General features: G+C 40.2%; 1 protein-coding gene across 1 annotated transcript; it reads left to right on the top strand.

Annotated features, from left to right (window-relative positions):
* Positions 1 to 348: 348 nt before the first annotated feature.
* On the top strand, positions 349 to 25734 carry LOC128365250 (vascular cell adhesion protein 1-like). The gene is made up of 7 exons (XM_053325923.1): positions 349 to 505; positions 1987 to 2256; positions 2408 to 2737; positions 2840 to 3097; positions 3351 to 3683; positions 4921 to 5172; positions 25553 to 25734. Exons 1-7 carry the CDS (start codon positions 436 to 438, stop codon positions 25645 to 25647), a joined length of 1608 nt encoding a protein of 535 aa, XP_053181898.1. The 5' UTR covers positions 349 to 435; the 3' UTR covers positions 25648 to 25734.
* Positions 25735 to 26831: the final 1097 nt, after the last annotated feature.

The raw sequence follows: 26831 nt of genomic DNA, 5'->3' as shown, positions 1-26831 counted from the left end.
TTAAAATTATATATTTATAGTTATTGTTACAGTTATCATTCTCAGAGTTTTAAACCAGTTTATTGTCATTTCACATTATGCATTGTAGTTTATTTGGTTAGTGATTTGATTTTCTTTGCATTAGTAGACTAAATTACGTGCTCTTTCCCTATCCTCCTACCTCAGACTTTGAGTGGAGAGACCTGCAACAAGATTAATTCGTCCACAAGGTGGCATAATATCATTAATGTGATGGGGGAAAAAGGGAAATGGGCGTTTTCCTGTACATTTAAATCCGCCACTGGGCTGAATGCACTTAAAATCCACTTGTCAACTCGGGCGCATCTAATGGTTAGCTAAGAAGAAGAAGTTAAAACCAAGTAGTCGTAGCCTTGGTCTCAGCGATTTTCTTTTATTACCAGGATCTCCATTTGTTCACAAGACCATCGGAATATAATGTTTCTCCGTTACGTGTTTGTTATTATTTCTGTGCTGAATTTTCTGCACAACTTCCACGTGTGCTGCGGTGAGTCTCCCACATTTCGTTTTTTCGTCATAGTGTTAAAAATGTTCCCTGTAGACGACATGAATGATCTATAAATAGTTAAGTAGACACACGGTCTAGATATGAGAAGTCTAAGACAGTTGAACGTGTTGTTCTGTTGATTTATTTGCTTATTTTTTTGATGTTCTCAGCATTTGTATTTGAGATAATGAAAATTGGCACTTAATCAAATGACTGGTTTCAGATTCATTTGTCAAAATTAGGTTATATTTCATTATTGTTTGCTATATTGTATATTAATGTAAGTTCAGTGTATGATAACCTCCACAGTGTTGTGTATAGAATTAATATCCTTTTTATATAATCAATTAGTTTTTCTTGCACTGTAAACCTAACACAACATGCTTTGGGAATGTTGTGCTTAATTATGGGTTAATGCAAATTTGAATTTAAGGCTAAATACTTATTAAACTGAGAAAGAAATCACTTAGCTAAACAATCCACTCTTAAGGGAACAATACACACCATGTGAGCAGTTGCAAAGCTCTGCTGACTTCAGGCTAAAATCACACACCTTATGAGTATAGAATACTCATTTTGAGAAATGAAAGTTCTGTTGTAGCCTGTGGTTTCGTATGAGTACATCTTTTAGGTATATGTACTTTAAAATGTGTCCACATTAGGCTTTAACTTTCTGAAAGCAGATGAGGGTCCTTATAACTCAGAAGCAAATGCCATCTCATGAGAGCACAAGGATTAAAGATATCTGGAGATTTAAAAAACAGTTTGTCTCTTAACTCAGTGACAGGCAGGCGGTATCTGTGTGTCTATAATAGACAACTTTTGGAGACAAATTTTGAAAAGCGTGCCCAATTGAGGCAGGACAAAGATGATTTTTGGGTCACTGGTTACGGTTATCGCTGGGGTAAATCTACAGGAAATGAATGTAAGTCTATGTAATGTACTCAAAAGTGACCTAGGTGTGTGTGTGTGGGTGTAAAAAGACATAGAATAACTGTTAATTTTAGGTTTACAGACCATATTAGGTGGTCCAGCAACATCCAGCCATTAAGAAGAGATGGATAGGAAAAAACTATAAATTCATAATAATTATAATAACTTTCATAAAAGAAATGAATGTACTTCACATGAAAAACAAAGCAAATAAAATGAAATCATGGAGAAAAAAAATTATGTATCATAAGATGAAAAATGAAACCTGTTTGCTAACATTAATAAACACAAGATAAAACAAAGTGAAATAACAATAGAAACAATAGAATGCGTACTTCAATTAAAACAATTTGAGACTTAAGTAAAAACTCAGAAAATATAAATTAGTTAAATAAAAAAACAAAGCCTCTGAACTGTTGGCTCCTTGAACATTGACACAAACACACTGTGGGTTAAATGATCGTTTCATGTGCTTACATTGTGTTCTATGTGATTTCTTACTTTTACATCCAGTTTTGTTCATCTCTCATGTCATGTCTGTCTTACAGATGAAAACTGTGCCGAAAAACCTGTTTTCACTCCGTCCAGACTGGTAGTGAAGTATGGTGACCCAGCCTCTGCCACGTGCCTTGTTTGTCAACATAATTGCACAAGTGACCAATTTGGGTTGGAAAAGCCTGTAGGGTACACTGAAGAATATGGAACCACGATTTCATGGAAGGTTGACAACCTGACTGAATGGGACATATCTCCACAGTGCTATTATACTGATGATGATGGTAACCAGTGTATTACCAGGCTTCCTATAACCGTCTATCGTAAGTAAACTTTCTGTTAAACAAAGACTTTATTACAGTAACCATTTAATATATATTATCAAAATAAGAAATAAGTATGTTGGATAGATTTCGTTTTTTCATGTTGTTACCACTTATATCTTATTGTGTGTCTCTCCTTTTTTCTCCTCAGATCCTCCAAAAAATGTCCATCTGAGCTTCCTAAATCACTCTGGGCCGATGTTTGCAGGTCATCAGTACACTCTGCAGTGTACAGTCCAGGAAGTTGCTCCTATTGGTAACCTCATTGTGACCTTCTACAGAGGACAGACAGAACTACAGAGACTACAGTCCAGCAGCACAACAAGTGAGCCAGTGACTGAGACCTTCACCCTGGACATCAACCCTACTAAAGAAGATGATGGGGTCCAGTACTGGTGTGAAGCCAAGCTAGACCTGGGAGCTGAAGGACCACAGCCTCCTCCAGTGGTGACGTCACAAAAAATCACCACCACTGTTTACTGTGAGTTTGACAAAATAATAATAATCATCACTCCAACTCCTTAAAAAACCATCAAATCATTAAAGACAGATGTATATCTCCCTTTCTCCCATCAACACACAGATCAGCCTGAACTGAAGGGGTCTTCACATCCAGATCCAATCACCGTCATAGCAGGAAGCCCCCTACACCTGAACTGCTCTAGTGAGGGAAACCCCAGCCCCTCATACACCTGGACGCTCCCGTCAGCCAGTCGTTCCCCCTTCAGTGGCGACACTCTCGATATTAAGTCTGTAACTTCTGTGGATGGAGGACAGTACCTGTGTTTGGTCCAAAACGCTGCGGGGAATGTTACTGTGAAGTTTACTGTGGATTTCTACAGTGAGTTCAGACTTTTAACTGTTCTCTGTTTCTCGTGTCTTTGCCTATATCTTCACCTATACCTTGATCTCTTTACCATCACAACCAACACAACACAATCTGCAAGTTTTCAGATTCTTAATAATTCAAACAGTACATTATCCTTAAAAAGCTAACTTTTAGTTATAGTTTAAATTGCTGAACAATTATTTAATGTCACAATGTACATTATGTACATATCTGACTATGTATGTTGCTCTGTTTGTGTCCTCAGATCCTCCAAAAAATGTCCATCTCAGCTTCCTAAATCACTCTGGGCCGATGTATATGGGTCATCAGTACACTCTGCAGTGTACAGTCCAGGAAGTTCCTCCTATTGGTAACCTCACTGTGACCTTATACCATGGACAGACATCACTGGGTCAACAACATGTCAAGAATAAACCAGTGGAGACACCAGTTAATGAGACCTTCACCCTGAACATCAACCCTCGTAAAGAAGATGATGGAGGCCTGTACTGGTGTGAAGCCAAGCTAGACCTGGGAGCTGAAGGACCACAGCCTCCTCCAGTGGTGACGTCACAAAACATCACCACCACTGTTTACTGTGAGTGAGAAAACAATATTGACACACATCTCATCTCTGAGCCAGCTAGTAAAAGTTTTAATGTGACAACAGCAAAACAAACATTTGACACAAACACATAACTCTTTAAAAACAGCTTTATTTGGTCATCACGTTTTGCTTCTTTTGTATCTTTTGTTTAAAGAGTAACATTGAAGGATAGGTTCACAATTTTTCAAGTCTGTATTAAAACAAATAATTCGCAAATCATGTAATCATTCCTTCTGTTCATACAGGCCATTAGAGGATCCTCTCATAATACACTTACAGTGATGGAGGCCATGCAATCATTTTGTGCAAAAAATGCATTTAAAAGGTTTGAATTAGTCATATGAGTTGGATATCTGCCACATTTAAAGACTTTTTATTATCAAATTCCCTCCTTGTGTTTCCCTGAGCTGTGGTGGAAGTATAGTAACAAAAAGAGGGACTCTGGCTCTAAAATGTCTGTAATCTCGATTGGGGGCGGATTTAGTCATTTTGGGGCCCAAGGCAAACACAGACGCCCTTTTAAGACCCACGTTGTGTTTTAGTTTTTTAGCAGTGTAAAACCTTGGTTAAGGTGACTGTGAATCTGCTGAGTTGGTGATGACTGTAAAATGTCATCATCCTCTTGGTCTGGCTGGATGCTCACAGCCATCACTGTCTCAGTCTGAAAGCCAACACACAACATAGTGTTACTCTTGTGCCCAGTGGTATAAAATAACTAAATGCATTTCCTCAAGTACTGTACTTCAGTACAAATTTGACATAATTGTACTTGAGTATTTACAATGTATGCTACTTTGTACTTCTCTTTCACTACATCTCAGGGATAAATATTTTTCTCCCAACAATGATTTTGAATATGAATGTTTGTGATAAACTGAACAGGTTGAGACATTTCTCTGATGTCTTGAGCTAGATTGTCTTTAAATCTCTCGTGGGTCATATGGAAAATTCATCACAAAGTTGAAAACAGCTTGTTTTTCTGACTTTTTACAGAAATATTGTTTGAGAGGAGAACCAAATTGCAAACACACAATGATCTTACACAGTATGATGCATTGATGTGTTTTACACAAGCCAACAGTAGCCTATATTAAGTTGTTTTAAGAAAGACAAACAATTGTGAACACATCCTTTAAATAAGTGTTGAGAACGAAAATGTTTGAGAATGTTAATTTCTTTCCGGACAAGAGACCATGCATACTTTCCACCACTTTCCTTCGACACACAGACAAGCCTCAGCTGAAGGGGAGTCCTGATCCAGAACGGATCAACGTGACAGAAGGAGACCCTCTGCATCTGAACTGCTCTAGTGAGGGAAACCCCAGCCCCTCCTACACCTGGACGCTCCCGTCAACCAGTCACTTCAGTGGCAGCACTTTCAGTATCGAGGCTGTAACTTCTACAGATGGAGGACAGTACATCTGTTTGGTCAGCAACTCTGTGGGGAATGTGACTAAAGAGTTTACTGTGGATGTCAAAGGTGAGTTTAAAGTCTTGTGATTTTCAGTCTTCAAGGTTATGATTGTTAGTCACAACAGAGTCACTGAAAAGTAATTGTGGTATTGCTTTCTCACAGTACTTGAGGAATTTAAGTCAGTGAACTTCCTCTGATTATCTATTCTTGTTTTCTTTACCCAAAGCCCTCATCCAAGGCCAGGCAGGGAACTACAGCCATATCATTATTTTTATTGTCGTGGTGGTAGCAGTCACCGTTCTGGCTGCCCTTTTCTTCGTTCGTCGCAAACGCCGTCAACGCTGTCAACACTTTGCTGTGCCTGTTGGAGAGTAAATTTGTGTGAGGCCTCACATGTGTATGGACTTCCTGAACCTGTTGCTACGTCATGCTGCGGTTATGCCCGTAAACTGCTGTTAGCTGTAAACCACAGATGTACATGGCCTAACCACAACTGCTATCGAAAGCACCTGGAGTCCCTGAATATGAGGAGTAACACACACATGCTGTAAATACGGTTAAAATCAGGCGTAAACCAACATACTGAAGTGTTGCTTTGTTAATGGAGAGATGTCCATTGCTTAGATTATTTCAATATTTAAAAAAAAAAAAAAAAAGTTGGTACAAATGTACAAATTGTCACTATATTTTATATTTTATAAAGTAAACTTTAGAAATTGGTCACAAATATAATACTTTTATTTTTTTTAAAGGGGCTGCTGTATTCCTACAGCAGCAGGGTACTGTAGTTTTAATCAAACGTAAAACAATAGTAAATTGTTATTATTTATTGGGGACTATTTTCATGTGCGGATTAATACACATTTGATGCACTAGTGTATGTCCGGCAGCAGGACAGTGTCTGTGGGATTGACTCAAAATAAACAACAGTGCCTGAACATTTATCACACTTGGTGCGTGTGGCTCACTGATTGGTTTTTAAATAGTTTTTGGAAAACAGTGGAGGAAGAAGCTTTTTGGCTTACCGCTTGCCTTATCCTTTAACAACCACGAGTCTGGTACATACAGAAAGGAAGCTTTACAAAAAAACATGCAGGCACATATTTTATATGACATAATATTGAATGTTTCAAATGAGTTATATGACTGGTCTGCAATTTTATGCAAGATTATTTTTGTAAGATAAATCATAGGAGAAATTGTATGTATCTTATAATTAAATAGGACATTTTGCGAAACTGGAACCAATTTTCTGTTTTGCCATTTTCTTAGGGAAATAAAAAATGAATACACAACATTAATATTATTTATTGAATACAAAATGCTCAAAATCAGCATGTGGGTCACAGCATGTCATACACACTTATAAATCCATGCATGTGTGAATGTTCATACACATATTTTATATAATATATTTTTATATATATTAGTTATTTGGTCCAGCACCTGCGTTTTTACTGCAGACGCGTGTGTCTACTACACAACTTTCCAATTAAGTCTACTAACCATTTATTTTATCTGTAAAGTTGTGTGGTGTGATGTTCCCGGTTTTTCCATATATGCTCAACAGGTTTGTAGTGCAGCCACACTTCAGGGCATTTAGGTGGCATCTTGGCTGCTGAACTGCTAAACGCACTCACTCAAAATCACAGCGACTTCACCACCACAGATGGGTTGTAGCTGCTGCGGCAGTGGGCCAATCACATGTCACATTAAATTGAAGAATTCTTGTGTTGATTGGCTGTGAGCAAGTCCATACAAATAGTTATATTTTCTAGCTCTGAGTGCAAAAATTATTAATAATTGTAGGTATCTAGGTAACTTGTTTTCACCAACCCACAGCTAATGGAGCAACAGTAGCATGTATTCATGTTTATTTGTGTGTGTGTATTTTTGTGCTACTGTTGCTGAGTAAAAATGAAAAAGAGGTATGCATAAAAAGCCAAATCTGCATTGTGATTGTCAACATACTGAAAGCTCAGTAAGCTTTGGACAGCTTTCATATTTTTAAAGTGAATGAAATGACAAAACTCACAAATAAATGGTGACACTTTTGTACACAACACTCACATGTATCCTCATTGTCTTTCTTATATGTGATTTATATTTTAAAGTTGTTGGCATGATAAACCAGTAAATAAAACAGAGACGTCTTAGAAGTATTGCATTCATCTTCTTTATCTCTTTCATAATGTTAACTTAAAATATTATAATGACAAATTGACCTTAGATATCAGAAAATCAATCATAGATGAACAACTGATGAAATAGCCTTACCTAATGAAAGTTGGTCTGCTGTCTGTTTTAATATTTCATGCCTTGTACATAACAAAACTACAATTATAAGGAAATGATAATAGCTTCTTTTTTTTGGTGCTATCACGGATGGTGTTCATTTTTCTTTGGAAATATGTTCAAAGTATCATCACGACCCAAACACTGAAAACTCTGTCAGAGTAAACATCTGTGCTTGTTGACCTCAGGCATGATTACCCATGTATGAGTTTTCATACCCATTTCCTTGTTTACTATACACTTAAAAAAAACATTTATTAAGATGAAACCATGTGAGAAGTTTAGAGGGGGAAATCCCTTTTCGGTGCAGCTGTTAACAACTCAGACATCTAAAATATGACCTCGACTACACACTGCTTTTTGTAAGATGTCAAAAGACAAAAAGGTTGGAAACCACTGATTTAATTAAAGTGATCTTTTTAGACCTCAATCAGACCCTCACCATGGTCTTTACCTTGAGTGATACCATCATCTCAAAGTCATGTGACTAATTTTAGGTGGCTTGGCTCGCTGCCTATATAAGCATCCACATGAACAAACCTTCTCCTGTAACCTGGAGAACCTCAGCCTGTCCTGAGCCATAAGAAATGGTAATGGTCATCAACTTAAATATAGTGAACAATATCTTTACAACCCTCTTTTTTATGCACTGCAAGGAGTGCTTTAACATAATGATGAGCATACAGTGCAAAAAAATTGCAACTTGATGACGCACAGAGAGCAGGTCTAGACTCTAGACCGAACTCAATTTAATTCAGAGATCCAACATTCCCCCATGAACAAGCACTTGGCGACATAACAGGAATAACATAACAGTGCTTAAAATACTATTTTCGAGACATGAACAAGGCAGTGTTACTGTCATTCAGGTTCAGTGCTCTTATAACATTGAATACAAAGCATACTTGACTTCCCCTTTTGAAAACAAAACCTTAAGAACTCCACTTTAAGGAAGCATTTTGCTCTGTGTGTGTGTGTGTGTGTGTGTGTGTGTGTGTGTGTGTGTGTGTGAATGTGTGTAACAGCCAGGTATGATGCGGCATTGGGACGACAGTCAGAAGTATCTGTCAGACAACCCTCATCTGGTGTGTGTGCTTCAGACAATTCTTCTTTAAGATCAAGGTAAGTTGTTCAGTAAGTTTTTCTGTGTTGTTTGTGTAGTTTATTTCTATGAGGAAGTTGTTTGTGTTTGTTTGCGAGTGATTGCACTGTGCTAATTTTACTTGACCTCAGTTCTGCATTTGATACTGTAGACCGCAGTATTCTGATAAAGAGGCTACGTGACTGGGTGGGCATATACGAAAAGGTTAATGGTTGACTAATGGACAGAATAAAATACACAACATTTTTTGACCGAATAAACATTCAGTCTATTGAGCAAAAGCTCAATAGACTATTTTATCTTATGAATGAGCATGTTCACACCTGTGTCCAGATGGTTTAGACCCTGTAGAGGTCTACGAATCACTGCCAAAGGTAAAACTCTAAAGATCTGGGATTTCAGCCCTGCCATATGGGAGTGGTTGGTAGTTAGGTAGGTAGGTAGGTAGGTAGGTGCACAACACCAGCACACATAAGACTACATACTAGGCCTATACTACAGGTAGAACTGTAATTACAGCTACAAAACATAAAGACACTGTCATCGATATCTTTGATATTCAGTTGTCAGACAACTGCACTATTATAAAACTAATTAAATTAAGTGTCTTCAAATAAACAGCCTAGTCAATGATTCCTGGGTGATAAGATCCAATAAGATCTGTATCAGATTAAACCTCTTTTTTAGCCTAGTAATTAACATTATGTTTAAAAATAATAGTGGGTTTCCAGAGCCACTAACTAAGATGTTCACTGTGGATTACATGAGTAAAATGTAATATAGCCTTTACACTGCAACTAAAAAACTGTATGTTCACCCTCATGACATCCAGGGAGGCTGTAGATATGTCTTCCATTTCAGTCAGATTACACACCACATCCTGTTGTGTCTCACTTGGATAATCAGTGATGTCAATGCTCAGATCAGCACAACGGACTTCCCCCGTCAGGCATGAGCTCTCTGTGCAAGGTAAACAGCATCATCTACTCTCCATAAGTTTAAAATATAAGTGTGAAAGTTTCTATTCTATGACATGGAAAATGGCAATGTAGTAAAATCAAGTCAAAAGAATAATGAATTTGAAATTATTAACACTGGTGTTCACAATGCATGTTAAAGTGACAATATGCTGACATTTTAAACAGGACAATGATTGTTTTTCCTTCTTCACTCACTCAAATTCAGTGTTGAGATGACAGTAGAAAGTACTCAGCTCACAATGTAGCTCACGAGTATGAACAGGAAATGCAGAGGAACTGTGATGAGAAGAACATTCAGATGCTGCATGACGTCATTAACAAAATGGACACTGAGGTGGGTGTGCCATTGAAAAAGTAACCTAATAAAGGCCAGAAAGTGTCTTAGATTTATACAAAATGCTAAAAACGTATCTGTTTGTTCATTAATTCATTTTGTCTTTCTACAGGAGGGAAAGTACCACTTGAAGAGGTGTATTGACTGAAATGAATGGCTCCCTTTTGTTTCACCTTGGTCAACAGCGCCATCTCATGTCTGTTTGTGGGTATAGTTGTGTGGAGCAGAGACAAACATATAAACCCCTGAACACAGATCTGTCATGATTTGCTGCACCTATCATGTGTTTGATTGATCAATTTAAAGACTACCAAGAGAGTAATCTGTAATCTAGGCTATATCAGCCAATATCAACTGGCCTTAAACTGATCGGAGCATCCCTACCAAGTTGTACTTTACAGTCAAATTAATCTTTGTTTGTGTCCAGTGCAATTGACTTATTTTGGACAAACATGGACACAAATTAAAGTCGTGGCTGCTAAATAACAAACACTTTAAACTAGAATCTATAATTATCCTACATTGAATAGGAATTTAGCTAACTCTTAAAAAGTTTCTTCTTTGTTGAGACTATCAGAGGTTTCAATTCAAGTAGAAATTGAAGCTTTTAGTCTGATAAAAGTCTGTTCGACAGAATGTAAGTCCAATTAAGATTTTATTGTTGCTACTGTGATGTGACTACATGTAATGGTTCCTGTTTGTACTCATTTCTGGTTTTTACTACTTAACCTCCTAAGACGCGAGTGTAACCCCTGTGTTGGTGTGTCTTCTCTTTAAATAAACACTTGAAGCTGCTGGTTGGGGTAACAGCCGGTTTATTCTGCATGTATGACAAAAAGGGACAGAAGTAAGAAGTAAGTAACGCTGTTCTCCCTCTCGTGGGCACAGTCAGTCTCTTTCGTTCAAATCCTCGTTTACATTGACAATCATAAATGAGATAGAGTTACAATTCAAATAAAATAAAATAAAACACAATACTTTCAGGTTGATCGTATAGTGGTTTTTTGTACTGAAATATCTGTGAATAAAATAAAATAGAATGTGTATAAAATAAAAATAAAAGAGTGTATGTGCTATAAATGCAAGTTCAGAAGAATGCATTTTAAAATAAAATACATGCTATGTTTCTGACATATGGCTATTACCTTTTTCAAATATGTTTTATACTCAACAAACCAGTAGTTACATGAAATAACCACAAAATAATTTTTAACACACACACATCTGCTGTCTTGGAACATTCACTCACATACCTGCATGTATGACAAAAAGGGACAGAAGTAAGAAGTAAGTAACGCTGTTCTCCCTCTCGTGGGCACAGTCAGTCTCTACAGAAGAAACAACATTGTGTTACGCTAATACTGTTAGCTCCATGCTACTTGTTTCTCTCGACGCCAATACAAAACAAAAACACAGCGAATCCGCGGAGAGCATGGAAAAATCAACAACAACGTACAACAAGTCAGTATACAGTATAATCTTGATGTTACATGACTTAAACAACTGTAAATAAAGTTTTAGCCCAGGAGCCTGTGAGAAACGTTACCTTTCGTTCAAATCCTCGTTTACATTGAGGATTTCCCACAATCCCTTTCTCTATACCCGTTCCAGCGGCACACGCGATAGACAGCAGAGGGCGCTCATCCCACATTTAGCTGGATTTATACAGCTTCTTTTAACTATGTTACATACACCCCTCAGAAATCCTGCTAAATTGGGGTACAGTAAAAAAAATACTCAAAAAAAAACACATGTATATAAGCCACAAATTACTGCCTGTGCAGCCATAAGCACACTACTCAGTCAAAATCAGTTATAAACTTTCCACTAGGGAATAAGCGAGTAAGGTTTTGGCCAATCCCCTTACCAACCTAGACACAAAAGATGCCGTGTACACCTCTCATATAATAAACAGTGCTCAATAGCAGAGATGACTTACGTATCATAGGCCACAGTTAGGCAAAAAAAAACATGTATCTGGATCACTCAAACTACCCAGAAAACATATTCCTCACAAAAGAAAACAGTGAATCAACTGTTGAAGCTGAATCATCTATGACCTGTCCATTCATCTCACAAATTAGCCTAGCTGGAGGTTTTACAGGTCTACCTGACCTAGTGTTAAGTGCAGGTGGCTGTACCCTAACAACATGGTCTTGTGTGTGTGTAGGAGGCTGTGTATCAGTCAAGTGTTCAGGGGAGGGGCCCTGGTCAGGTGGTATAGGTGACATTGACACTGAACTTTCAGCAGTGGCCGCAAGAGCAGGCGGCTGGTCAGCACACTCCAAAGAAGCAAGGGCATCCAGGACCTCACTCACAACATCTGGGGCCACAGTCACTTCTGCACCTGAGGGTTGAGCCTCAACATCCCCTTCGGGAGAACAATCAGGCAGGACGGCCGTCACAACCTCGTCAATCCCATCATCCATGTGCATGAGCCAGTTAATGGTCTTTGTCTCACTGTCCTGAACATCGGAAGGAACTGCCGGTTCACACACTCCACTCCCAGCAACAGATGAGCAGTCAGAGTCCACAATGTCATCACCTCCTGCAGGTAGGAAACTCACAGGGAGCAGAAGGTTTCTGTGAACAACTTTTTCTCTTGATGTGACAGGATCTCTGATATGATACACATTGATTCCATGCTTTACAGACACCACTTCAAACACTGTGGATTCCCATTTGTCTGCAATTTTCCTTTTTCCTCTCTCACCACGGTTTGCAAGCAAAACTCTGTCCCCGACAGTGAGAGGGGAACCTTTGGCTTTGCGGTTGTAGTTCTGTGCTTGACGTGTCTGTTCAACGTGACTGTTCTGCTGGGCAATGCGTGCAGCTTCAGATAAGTCATGTTTCAAACGTGCAACAAACTCCTGATGGTCAACAACAGTATCGCTGGGGAGGGCATGCTGGAACAAAACATCAACAGGCAACCGAGGGATCCTCCCAAACATCAGGAAAAAGGGGGCAAATCCTGTTGTTTCATGCTCAGTGCAGTTGTAACAAAAAGTCAGCATCTGAAGCATTTGGGGCCACCTCGCCTTGGATTGTGGGGGCAGGGCTCTTATCATATTCCCAAGAGTCCTGTTGTACCGCTCAACAACACCGTTCCCCATGGGATGGTACGGGGTGGTATGCGATTTCTGGACGCCAGCCATCTCTAGGAGCTCTTTAATGAGCCGACTTTCAAAATTGGCTCCTTGATCCGAATGGATGCGTTTAGGGAAACCATAAATGCAGAAAAAGTCGTTCCAGAGACGACGGGCAACCTGTTTTGCTGACTGGTTTTTGCATGGGAACGCATGAGACAGTTTGGAAAAATGATCAGTGACAACAAGAACATCCACACATTTCTTGTCAGTCTGTTCTGCAGTCCAGAAGTCAATACATACAAGTTCCATTGGTCCAGAGGTGCGTATGCTTTCAAGTGGAGCACGATCGTTGGGCTCAGGGGTTTTCCCCACTACACAGCGAAAACAGTTCCTCACATGATTGATGATGTCACGTTCCATCCCTATCCAGAAAAACCTCTGCCTGGCGAGGGAGAGTGTACGAGCCTGGCCCTGATGACCAGCCGAATCATGTAGGCCATGGAGGACTTGGGATTTCAAGGAGTCTGGAACAACAAACTGGAGAGTGGTAGTGTTCATTTGTCTGTCTTTCTTTACCTTGTACAACACACCGTCTTTGATGGAAAGTTTGGGCCAGTGTCTCAAGAGTTTCATCACACCACGAGGTTCCTCCGTACGCTCACGTCTAGTGGGTCTCCGGTGACGCTGGACGTAGTGGAGCACTCTGCCCAGAACAGCGTCCTGCTCTTGTAGGTTTATCAGCTCACTCCTTGGTGTAGAAGCAGCCTGGTCGACATTGAAAAGTTGGGGAATAGCTGGACCTGTGCCTCTCACTCGGCTGACACCACCTGAGTCATGTGCTTCCAGAACAGCTGACACGTCCTGTGACTGCAGGGACCCTGAAGGAGGAGGTGAGAGGACAGCTTCTTCCTCGGGCTGATCAGTGACAAACTGACAGTTGTTAGTGAATCTAAATGCATCTTGTACTGTCCTATCCACCATCCCACTGACTTGGTTTAATAGGAAAGCATAAGGCTCGCTCACAAGACGGTGGCTCATGCATGACTGGACAAATGGCTCTCTGCTTAGCGCGTCAGCAACTACATTTTTTGTGCCAGGGACATAGTTTAGATCGAAACTGAATGCTGCAAGCTTTGAAACCCACCTCTGTTCGCATGCATCTAACCTAGGCTTAGTCAAGATGTATGTTAGGGGGTTATTATCGGTCCAAACTGTGAAATGCCGTCCCTTTAACCAGTGGCTAAATTTGTCACAGACTGCCCATTTAAGAGCGAGAAACTCTAGTCGATGCGCTGGATAGTTCAGCTGGGCATGGGAGAGTGTTTTGCTGGCAAACGCCACTGGCCTGGCGATCTTTCCACCAGGAGGCAACTGTGAGAGGACAGCTCCTAGGCCATCAAAGGAGGCATCGACAGCGAGGATGAACGGAGCATTAAAATCTGGATGAGCTAATGTGGCACTGTGTAATAGCCCATGTTTCAAAGTTTCAAATGAATCCCTACACCCATCAGTCCAGTCAGCCTGGGACAGTTTCACATGACCTTTTTTAAATTTAGGCTTATGGCCTCTACCTCTCTTTGGTGTAGCAGCGGGTTCCGCCACCAGGTTGAACAGTGGCTTAGCCTTAGCAGAGCATCCCTCAATGAAGTGATGATAGTAGAGAACCATCCCTAAGAATGATCTGATCTTCTTAGCGCACGGCGTTTTTCCATCAGACTCCATCAGGTCAGATTCCTGGACATTGCTGATAGCCTGTACCTTATCTGGGTCAGTCCTGACACCACCCTCACATATGATGTGTCCCAAAAACTTCACAGACCGGCGGAGGAAGTAGCACTTTTTAGGTGAGAGCTTCAAGTTGTTCGCTGCGAGGCGTGTGAAAATCATCTGCAAACGCTGAAGAGCAACACATTCAGATGGAGCAAAAACCATAAGATCATCCAGGTAACATAATAGACTTGTGAAGTTCTCATCCCCGAAAATTGACATCATCATTCGCATGAATGTGGCAGGGCTGTTGGTCAGGCCTTGGGGCATCCTGTTATATTCATGGAGACCGAATGGAGAAGAGAAAGCTGTGTATTTTTTGTCATTTTCATGAAGTCTAACATTATAAAACCCGGAGGTCAAGTCCATCGTAGAAAAAAACACATTACCACCGAGTGCAGCGAGTGCGTCTGTCTGGTGAGGTAATGGATGCGCATCTTTCACTGTTCTTGCGTTTAACCATCTGAAATCATTACAGATGCGGAGATCACCGTTCGGCTTGACAACAAGGACAAGGGGAGATGAATATTCACTCTGGGACTTCCTGATTATCCCCAATTCCTCCATTTCATTTAGAGCTGTCCTGAGTTTATCATAATGGCATGGTGGGACTCGCCTGTACGGGAACCTGAAGGGTTTGTCATCCACCAGGCGGATTCTGTGGACAAAATCTGGTGCTTCACCACAGTCCATTTTGTGTTTTGAAAAAATTGATTCAAACTGCACAATGATCTGCAACAGTTTATCTTTCCACTCAGGGGAGACTTCACAAGATGAGAGATCCAGATCCTGAAGGCCCATTTCGGTCAAGACATGTGATATCTCTTCCTCTGACCGAGGTGCAGGTGATGAACTCTGTGTGTGCTGCACGTTGGATTGGATGCTGACAGGTTCAGGTAAGTCCTGCACAGAAGAGCAGTTGGACACATCTGCAACTTTAGCATTTCTTTTCAAGGTGAGTATTTTTTCTGTGGGATTCACTATTTTGACTGGAACCCAGCCATCACCCCATAAGTGAGTGACAACTCTCCCCACTAGAATATGTGCAGGTCTGCATTTGGACTGAGTGGGTTCAATTATTACTGTGCTGCCCACTGCAGAGACATCAGGTGCAGACAGCTTAGCCCACACTAAATGTTCAGACATGGGCTGTAGATTCACACATTTCTTGAGTTTAGCTGTGCCGATTCTGTGTGACACTGTCCCGCCCTCCCTGTCATTTGAGGAAGACAACATAGACAACAATTGAGGCAGGTTGTCCTGAGCATTGCAGGCTGAAGATGTGACGTTCTGGACTTTAGCTGTGTCTTTCACCTGTGAGATCAGCCACTTGATAGCATTGTTGCCCAGAATCATGTCATCAGCTTGGCCTGGCACAACTAAAACAGGAATGATCACTTTAAAGCCATAAACAGATACAGTCAGGTCATATATGGCAGTAGGTGCGACAGGGTGACCGCCACAACCAACAATGACATAATCTTCAGCAGATCGTTTTTCAATGTTTGGAATCGACTGGGAAAGTTTGGAGTCAGCCGTCTCACTTACAGTGCATGCCATGGATCCACTATCCACCAAAGCTCTGAGGACTTCACCACCATCAGTAGACACATCTGTATAGAACAGTTCATTTGTCTCTGGAAGTCTTTGCAGGTTTTGCACAATCAGTGTCTTGTTTGATGTCAACGAGCTACTGTAGGTGTGACACAAAGTTTCATAATCGTCTTCTGTCAAGTCCAAGGTGGGAGGTTCACTGACATGATCTGCGCTGTCCTCCCCTGTACGCAGATCATTCAGTTTCCCTGCTGACCACGAAGAGGAGGGCGTCTCCCCTCTGGGCAGGTGCGTCTTGAGTGGCCAGGTGAGTGACACAGGAAACACAGTCTGTTCTCTCGGCAGTGTGTGAGGGCTGTGTGAGAGCTGTCTTTACATACAGAACATGGTGTGTCAGTCAAACCCTCAATTCTAGGAGCCCTGTTGTTGTTTGGGGTTCTACTGGCTCGGGCTTGGCCCTGGAGCAGCACTTTTTCTAGCATGCTAATCAGTCTTTCAAGAGTGGCGTTGTCTTGACTAACATTCTTTTTTAGCTCAGGAGTGTCAGAAACAGGAGTATTAGGGCTAAACTCAGCTGCATTAATGTTGATCCTGTTACCCTCTCTCTTAGAAGACTTGACACACTTCTCAAGATGATATTCATCTAAAACTTCCTGCACTTCACGAGCTGACCATTTATCAACTGTCTTGGAGCGAAAAGTAAGAGCTAGGTCTCTACTTGGGCAGTGTCTGATGAACATACGTGTGACTTCTACACTGGGGTTGTCAAAAACTTTACCCTGCTCTCTGAGGCAGCTAGCAACAACATCAGCAGCTCTGTTCAGTCTGAGCCAATACTCATATGAGTCTTCTTGGTCTTTTGGTGTTGTGGAATAAAAGTCAGCTAGAGGTACAGTGGAGCAATAGCTAGAGCTGAAGTGTTTGCGCAAAAGTCCATAAATTGCTTGTGGGTTGTGCTGTACATCAATGTCACCATTTCTTATTCCAAACCGTACAACATCTTTTGCTCTGCCTCGTAGGTGGATGAGGATTTCCTCTGCTTGATTCTCCAGCTGTACACCACTTTTCCGAATGTAGGTCCTCATAGATTCCTCCCATTCATCAACAGTCAACACATCTGAACTCTCTCCTCGGAATGCAGGTGGGTCCTTAACTTCTCGCTGAGTGACCAGCTGGACATGGGAGAGGTCCAGTGTGCGTCCAGGGGTGAAGTCTTTATTATCAGATGTCTTGACATTGTCTGTGTGCATTGCAGATGTGGGACTAGATGTGGCAAGATGTGACATAATGCTATCAGCTACTTGTTGCCCAATCTGCTGTGCAATGGCGCACACTTGGTCAGCTAGTCTACCATCATCAAGAGGAGGGCATGGAACTGATGTATCAGTGCATTGTGGTGGATTTAAATCATCTAAGGGCTGAGCCTGAGGTGTCACTACACTCCCACATTTGAAAGGACTATGCACAGAATCATCATCATAACCAGACTTATCTCCCGCCCCATGGTTACCCAAAGAAAATGGAGCTGGTGTACTGTGAAACCCTCTACCTCTGCCAAAACCGAGGGGGAACACATCAAAGGTATCAGACTTACTGAAACTCATACTTGGTACAGGTAAAACAACATTCAAAGAAAATAACAGCCCACGGAGAAAATAGCTGTGATCTATATCAAACAGTCAAATACACTCAAAAAATTGATACAGCTCCAAGGCGGTGTAGCGACGAGAAGACATCCACCCGGTCCGGCGTGGTCATGGACGAGTCACGGCACCAATGTAACCCCTGTGTTGGTGTGTCTTCTCTTTAAATAAACACTTGAAGCTGCTGGTTGGGGTAACAGCCGGTTTATTCTGCATGTATGACAAAAAGGGACAGAAGTAAGAAGTAAGTAACGCTGTTCTCCCTCTCGTGGGCACAGTCAGTCTCTTTCGTTCAAATCCTCGTTTACATTGACAATCATAAATGAGATAGAGTTACAATTCAAATAAAATAAAATAAAACACAATACTTTCAGGTTGATCGTATAGTGGTTTTTTGTACTGAAATATCTGTGAATAAAATAAAATAGAATGTGTATAAAATAAAAATAAAAGAGTGTATGTGCTATAAATGCAAGTTCAGAAGAATGCATTTTAAAATAAAATACATGCTATGTTTCTGACATATGGCTATTACTTTTTTCAAATATGTTTTATACTCAACAAACCAGTAGTTACATGAAATAACCACAAAATAATTTTTAACACACACACATCTGCTGTCTTGGAACATTCACTCACATACCTGCATGTATGACAAAAAGGGACAGAAGTAAGAAGTAAGTAACGCTGTTCTCCCTCTCGTGGGCACAGTCAGTCTCTACAGAAGAAACAACATTGTGTTACGCTAATACTGTTAGCTCCATGCTACTTGTTTCTCTCGACGCCAATACAAAACAAAAACACAGCGAATCCGCGGAGAGCATGGAAAAATCAACAACAACGTACAACAAGTCAGTATACAGTATAATCTTGATGTTACATGACTTAAACAACTGTAAATAAAGTTTTAGCCCAGGAGCCTGTGAGAAACGTTACCTTTCGTTCAAATCCTCGTTTACATTGAGGATTTCCCACAATCCCTTTCTCTATACCCGTTCCAGCGGCACACGCGATAGACAGCAGAGGGCGCTCATCCCACATTTAGCTGGATTTATACAGCTTCTTTTAACTATGTTACACGAGCTCTTGTTTGATATGCATTTATTATTTCTCTTTGCTATTTGGGCTCATTAGAACCTGATAAGTATAAAAACTAAGCATCATCTTTTGACATGATATACTTTTAGAGAAAAATTATGTCCACATACAGTATATGGACACTCGGTCTGAATTTCCATAAAAGCACATTGTAAACACACATCTGCGCATGCGTTGTGTATTGATATCAGCTAATCCAAGCAATATTTTCATGAAGAGCATCAATATCTCGGGAACCCATTGGTCACTTTGGACCAATCACACCTCTAATGAAAGTCCACGCCCTCTAGAAAGTAGTGCAGTTGGCTAAATATGTCACAATAGCACAATTCAACCACTAGATGGACACAAAGACCATGTGTTCGCATTGAGGACGAGGCAAGCTGTGCAATTCATCCCCCATGCCATAAATAAATGGAAACTGGCTTGAATTGACTCAAAATGACCCAGGGACATTGGAGTAGCTGTTACTGGGAATATTAAGTGACCAGTTTGTGTGCATATCGTGAAATTAAAGATACGAGGACCGCTGTGACTGTGGGATGCGCAGAGGAGCGTTTTTTGCAAATAGCGCAATCAGTTGCTTGGTGTTTGACTTGTGTTTTGTTGAACTGTAATAGTAGTAGTGCTGGCTCGATAGCTGACTTTCTTCTGAACAAAACGGTGTATCATATGACTATATTGGTGCTTGTTTAACTGCTCTGAGGCGTTTTTCATTTTTGGGGGGCACTGTTGCCCTCGCGGGCGGGGGCTGTCGAGCTTAGGCTAAGAGGTCTGTAGGCTACCATATGTGTACATCATGTTTAGCGGCATACTAAATCGTTACTGTTACAAATTTTTGTATAATTTTCATGTCATGCCAAACTTACAATGCTTTTATACATATCTAAATCAGAATAAGCAATGAAATATGATTGGGCTTTTTACCTTGTCGATGTTTGTGTTTGGAGTGGCCACCTGAACCTTCCCTTGTGCTCGCAGCTATTTTGAATTTTTCCCATAGTGTGTTGTACTCTTCTGACACCACTAGATGGTAGTGTAAGTGTCCGCAATCCGCATACGACCATAAGGCCCCGGTTAAGCAGAATTAACGACTGTGGTAATATGACCCAAAATGTGATGTCCACGCATGTGTACGTCAGGTCTTAAGAGGTTAAAACCACAATATCTAATTATACGTACAATATCAGTCAAAAGTTTGTACACACCCACTCAGAGGTTTATCTCCTCTCTTTATCTCCTCTCTGGGAGAGGACAGGGACAACTGTGTTGTTTTTTCACATTATAATAGAGAATACAGTTCCAGCATCTTTGCAATAATAAAGATCAATCTAAAGAAATCACCTCTGGGTGTCAACCTGCTCAAATTTACAGCGCATCAGTCGGTGGTGATAGAGGAGTAGCAGCAATGTCTCTGCATGTACTGCCTAATCCTAAACACCGATTGGCTTGTGTGTGGTGTCGTCAGAAGCAGAAGAGGCTCACGGTCGTAAACATCTAGTCACATGTACTCTGAGATGGACGCGCAGGTCAGGAAATGACGTAAACGGACCGTATATGGTTTGTTATTTTTGTTATTACATTACGTGTTGGACTAAATACATGGACATATTGAGGAAAATATTCCGGTTTTATGGAAACGGATTTCATATTTCACAAGAATGGATACTTGGCGAGCTGTACAGAAAGTCCTGTGTCATAAGATGATCGTTGTGGATAAAGGGAAGACTTTGAAGGTATGTAGGCATTATAGCTTTTCTCACTTAGCTGAGTGGCTAGCCGAGCTAATCGCTAATACTATTACGGCTGTGAGCAACCATATAAGTCGTGAGTGGTCTTGAATGAATCAGAACAATCTAAGCTTTCCAACAATGTACGGCATGAATATATATGTTTAAGGGTTGGTGTTTAAAACATTCAGAAGAACGTGTGGCTACCTCCTAACATCCGTCCCGTTCCGTGAACGGAACAGCGTGCGTTAAGAGGTTAATGATCAAATATCAAAATCCGAATAGCGTCAGAAAGTCAACCCACTCTCCACATTTCCACATTTCCATTGCTACCGTTTTGATACTTCATGGTACACAAACAAATAGCATCTCATATGAAAGCTAAGACCCTGGCGAGTTCAACAGTACCACTATTATTGAGCTAAAAACTCAGTGAACCAGCAGCCAAACAATACAAAGGTCAATAACCACTTATCTACAGCTACTAACCGATATTCTGTCTTACCTTCGAAGTTTTGTGATGAAAAGTTGTATTTGAGAGCAAAAAACGCTGGTTTTAGTAAGTCCAACACGGCTCTACTTGTTTACAACTCCATTTCACCCAGTGCCAGCCTACAGTAGCTGCACCGGAACAACAGACAACCCTGGCAACCCGCACTTCCGGCCGCTAAATGGCTGGTACAGTGTACACAGAACGTGTCAGAACGTCATTGTCGAACCCGTCAAAAAAATTTAAAAATATTAATTCAGACTAAATATTATATTATAAATATATATTTTTTTATGGAAAAGCAATACTTTCATTCTGTACCCCTCAAAACGCCCTGTGGCTGTATTATTTTTTAAAATATATAGCTTTTAATAACTATTCTACATATTCAACCTTTAAAATAAATAAATACAAAAAAAGGTGTTCATCATTCAGGTTTAGGGGAAGGATTTTGATTGGCTCTCAGCATTTTTATCGTTCATCAAATCGTTCCAAAAGTGATCCCAACGATATTGTTCTCCATTGTCGTTGTCATTAGGGGAGCACAGGGTTGGTAGCCACACCTGTTACTTTCCTTTGAATTCCTCATAAACCATATACTGGATAGATTCCTTTTTATGTGTAATGGAAACCTAAAGTGTCAGGTAAAAATGGAGTGTCAGCTGATTCTGTTCAAAAGTGGACCATCAAATATGTCTTGTGTACTTGTGACAACTGTTCCCATTGTGGGGTTGGTAGTCAAACACTATGGGGTTGGTTGTCCCACTGTTATTGTAATGGGAGAAAACGTAAGCAAACTAATAGTTTCATTGAAATACAACAACCTCTCCTGCACATCTCCATACACAGGAGAAATCATTCCTATAAGTGCAAAACCCTTTTTGTCCTTATATAACATTATTATGCATGTTCAGCTCTCTGACTGCTGCTCTGCTCTTAATCCAGAAATTACCTTGGAAGTAACATCTCACCTAAATTCTGAAACTTTCAGTACCAACATTTTTAAAGAGCGACCTTTACAGACCAAGATCTAAAGAATGTGACAACCAATGTAGGCAAGTTGTGGTATGGACTATCCACTTGAATTAGAACAATATTTAAAACTATAGTTATCGTTACAGTTATCATTCTCAGTGTGGATGACCCTTAAACCAGTTCATCGTGGTGGTGTGCAGACTGATTTTAAATAATTATCAATTATTTCACACATGTTAAAACCGAGAAGAAAATGCAACGTGTCTGTTAAACTACATACTTCACAGTATGAATTGTGGTATATTTGGTTAGTGACTGGTTTTCCTTTTTTCATCAGTAGACTATCATACAAAATTAGCTGTGCTAGATTCCCCATCCCCCTACCTCGGACTTTTAGTGGCCCTGACCATATCCTACTTCTGATTGTGGGACCTTCACATGAGATCTGCTAGTTTACAAACTACAACTGCAACAAGGCCAATTGACCCACAAGGTGGCATTATTGATGCATGTGACGGATAAGAGGGCGATATGGGCGTTTGCAAATTTAGACAACCATAATCCACCACTGGCCTGGATTCAGTTCAAAGCCTCCTGTCAACTCGGGTGCATCTAATGATATGATGCCGCTAAGAAGAAGTTAACACCAAGAAGTCGTAGCCTTGGTTTCAGCGATTTATTTTATTACCAGGATCTCTATTTGTTCACAAGACCATCGGAAAATGTTTCTCCGTTACGGGTTTGTTATTGTTTCTGTGTTGAATTTCCTGCACGACTTCCACGTGTGCTGCGGTGAGTAGATTTGGGTCGTCAAAGTTTAGCGTGTTGTTCTGTTGATTTATTTGCTTATTTTGTATGTTTTCAGCTGTGTATGAGATTACTGGTCTGATTCAGCTGCCAAAATTAGGGTTTCTTTCATTATTGTTTGCTACATTGTATATTAATGAACGTTTATTATAAGGTTATTAATATCTTTCACTTATATTCTGTTTTTCTGGTAACGTAAACGTTACACAAAATGCTTTGGGAGGGTTAGGTGTACAGACCATTTTAAGTTGACCAGCAACATCCAGCCATTAAGTAGAGATGGATGTTCTACTTAGGACAATATTTAGGACAATTATTACAATAATTAAAATAATAACTTTAATTATATACTAGCTTTTATACAAGAAAGGCAGTTCAATGTGTTTTACAACAAAATAAATTACATGCATGTACTCAACATGAAATACTTTTTTTAAACATAAAATCTTGAAAAAAAAAATCATGTATCATAAGACGAAAAAAGAAACCTGCTTGGTAACATTAATAAACACAAGATAAAATAAATTGAAAATACAAATATGCGTACTTCAATTAAGATCATCTGGGACTTAATAAGCGAAAACTCTTGAACATTGACACAAACATACTGTGAGTGAAATGACCGTTTCATGTGCTTACATTGTGTTCAATGTGATTTCTAACTTTTACATCCAGTTTTGTTCATCTCAGTATTTCATGTCTGTCTTACAGATGAAAACTGTGCAGAAAAACCTGTTTTCACTCCGTCCAGACTGGTTGTTAAGTATGGTGACCCAGCCTCTGCCACGTGCCTTGTTTGTCAACATAATTGCACAAGTGATGAATTTGGGGTGGAGCATGCTGTGGGGTCCATTGAAGTAAATGGAACCACGATTTCATAACCATCTATCGTAAGTAAACTTGCTGTTAAACAAAGAATACTGCAGAAATATTTATATTGGATATATTTCGTTTTTTTCATATTGTCAGCTGTAGTTCACAACCTTTACATTACTGTATGTATGTTTCTCTCATAGTGTTTTGTTTGTGTCCCCAGAGCCTCCAAAAAATGTCCATCTCAGCTTCCTAAATCACTCTGGGCGGATGTTTGCAGGCCATCAGTACACTCTGCAGTGTACAGTCCAGGAAGTTGCTCCGATTGGTAACCTCATTGTGATCTTCTACAGAGGACAGACAGAACTACTGAGACTACAGTCCAGCAGCACAACAAAGGTGCCAGTGACTGAGACCTTCACCCTGGACATCAACCCTAGTAAAGAAGATGATGGAGGCCTGTACTGGTGTGAAGCAAAGCTAGACCTGGGAGCTGAAGGACCACAGCCTCCTCCAGTGGTGACGTCACAAAACATCACCGCCACTGTTCACTGTGAGTGAGAAAACAAAATTGACACACATCTCATCTCTGAGCCAGCTAGTAAAAGTTTTAATGTGACAACAGCAAAACAAACATTTGACACAGACACATAACTCTTTAAAAACAGCTTTATTGAAGGATAGGTTCACAATTTTCAAGTCTGTCCTAAAACAAATCATTCACAAAACATTTATTCCTTCCTTCTGTTCATACAGGCCATTAGAGGATCCTCTTGTAATACACTTACAGTGATGGAGGACTGAATCCACAGTGTGTCTACGCAGTTATTTTGTGCAAAACAATCATTTAAAAGTTTATCTGAAGCTTACATGAGGCTATCTGCCACATTTACAGTCTTTTTAGCATCATATTCCTTTTTTGTGTTTCCCTGTTAAGCTGTGGTGGAAGTATAGTAACAAAAAGAGGGACTTCAGCACTAAAATGTATGTAATGTTAAAAGCCCCCTATCTCTTACATTGTAAGTGCATCATGAAGGGATCTTCTGATGGTCAGTATGAACAGGAGGAAAGATTACAGCTGTTACAGGTTTCATTTCGGCACCTGGCCATTGTTTCAAGAAAGACCAAAAATTGTCAACACATCCTTTGATTAAAAATTTCCCCTCTCATATAATGAAGTACAACTTATGGCCAGTGCTGTGGGTAAAATAGTTGGGTACTTTCCACCACTTTTCTTTTACTCATACTAATTTCAAAATGATGACATGTTTTGTATTTCCCCCTCCCATCAATCAACACACAGACAAACCTCAGCTGAAGGGGAGTCCTGATCCAGAACAGATCACCGTGACAGAAGGAGACCCTCTGCACCTGAACTGCTCAAGTGAGGGAAACCCCAGCCCCTCCTACACCTGGACGCTCCCGTCAAACAGTCACCCCCCCTTCAGTGACAGCACTCTCAGTATCGAGGCTGCAACTCCTGCAGATGGAGGACAGTACATCTGTTTGGTCAGAAACTCTGTGGGGAAAGTGACTAAAGAGTTTACTGTGAATGTCAAAGGTGAGTTTAAAGTTCAGTAATTTTCAGTCTTCAAGGTTATGATTGTTAGTCACAACAGAGTCACTGAAAAGTAATTGTCGTATTGCTTATTCACAGTACTTGAGAAATTTAACACATCACATGAACTTCCTCTAGTTTTGGCATTGTTCTGACGTACATTTTCTCTTCCTGTTTTCTTTACCCACACCTCTCACCCAACCCCCTGCAGTGAACTACATCAACATTATAATAGGGGTGGTGGTAGCAGTCATCATTATTGCTGCCCTTGTCTTTGTTATGTGGTATCTGAACAGAAACAAATGAATGGGACAGTAGAACCTGAAGGATATTTTCATTCTTTGCCATCACCATCAACACGTTGCTGTGCCTGTCGGAGAGTCAGTTTGTGGGTGAGGCCTCACATGGACTTCCTGAATCTGTTGCTGTGTCATCCCTTAGCAAAAAGTGGTGTACTTGAAGTTCATTTATTAAGTATGCTTGAGTGTAAGTATAAGTATAGCAAGTATACTACGGACCATGTACTTGTAGTGTACTAGAAAGCATACTAATTTAATACCTCTTCGGACTAAATTGGAACATTTTTCAGTTTATAAAAGTATACTTTAAGTGTACTTTATAAGGTCATTTTAAGTTGACAAAAGTAGACTTTCAAATATACAACAAGTACACTCATCTATATACTACTAGTGTACTAGGTATATACTTCTAGTCCACATTTTAGTTTATTGAAGTATACCTAAAGTATACCACAAGTACACTCTTCTATATGGTGCCATTGTACTAGTTATATACTATATGATCTTGAACATATAAGTTAATAACAGGGGTAATACCTCAAAGCTAATGTGTGTAGTGAAAAACATTTTTATTTTTCTAAATTAAATGTAAGCACAAGTCAATGACTTGACCTTATTCTGTACTTGGATCAGGATATACTAAGCATTAGTACTTTGTGGCAGAAAGAAGTAAACAATATACTAAAGTACAAGTATAAGCTTTAGTATTAAACCTGCAGTTGTTAAGTCTTATAAAAGTAACTTTTTGTCATATTTGCTAAGACTGTCACTATGTAAAGACAGCATTACATGAAACTAGTAATCTGTAAAAAAAACAAACAAAAGAAAACCCAGGCTCATTTAGCCCCACCTACTGCTCCTACTGCAAATTGCCAGAATCCACTGCAGCCGGGAAAAAAAAGAACCAATCAGAGCCAGGATTGTGTCTGATGGAGTGTCTGACAGCTGTCAATCATTGCTCATGCACACAGGCCCCTCCCCCTTCCTCCTCACAGGCTCCTCCCCCTTCCTCCTCAGCTTGGTCAAGCTCATATCTCCGAGTTTCTAGGTAAGGTATAGCCATGTGAAAGTCACTGTAAAGCGTTTTATATCTAGCTGTGTGGAGTGTAGTTCATGTATTACTGATCACGTGCACGTGGTTTGTGTGCACGTCAGCCTCCTCTGGGGGAGGGACTTTGGAGGCAGGGCAGG

Source organism: Scomber japonicus, chromosome 2 (genome assembly GCF_027409825.1).
Source record: "Scomber japonicus isolate fScoJap1 chromosome 2, fScoJap1.pri, whole genome shotgun sequence".
Taxonomy (NCBI): domain Eukaryota; kingdom Metazoa; phylum Chordata; class Actinopteri; order Scombriformes; family Scombridae; genus Scomber; species Scomber japonicus.
The sequence above is the reverse complement of the archived record's forward strand: the minus strand, read 5'-3'. Positions and strand labels throughout refer to the sequence as shown.

Excerpts from the sequence above, each read along its gene's own strand:
- LOC128365250 (XM_053325923.1), top strand. The coding sequence starts at position 436 with ATGTTTCTCCGTTACGTGTTTGTTATTATTTCTGTGCTGAATTTTCTG. Across the intron at positions 3,684-4,920 it reads CATCACCACCACTGTTTACT|ACAAGCCTCAGCTGAAGGGG; the intron begins GTGAGTGAGAAA and ends TTCGACACACAG. Across the intron at positions 5,173-25,552 it reads GTTTACTGTGGATGTCAAAG|TGAACTACATCAACATTATA; the intron begins GTGAGTTTAAAG and ends AACCCCCTGCAG.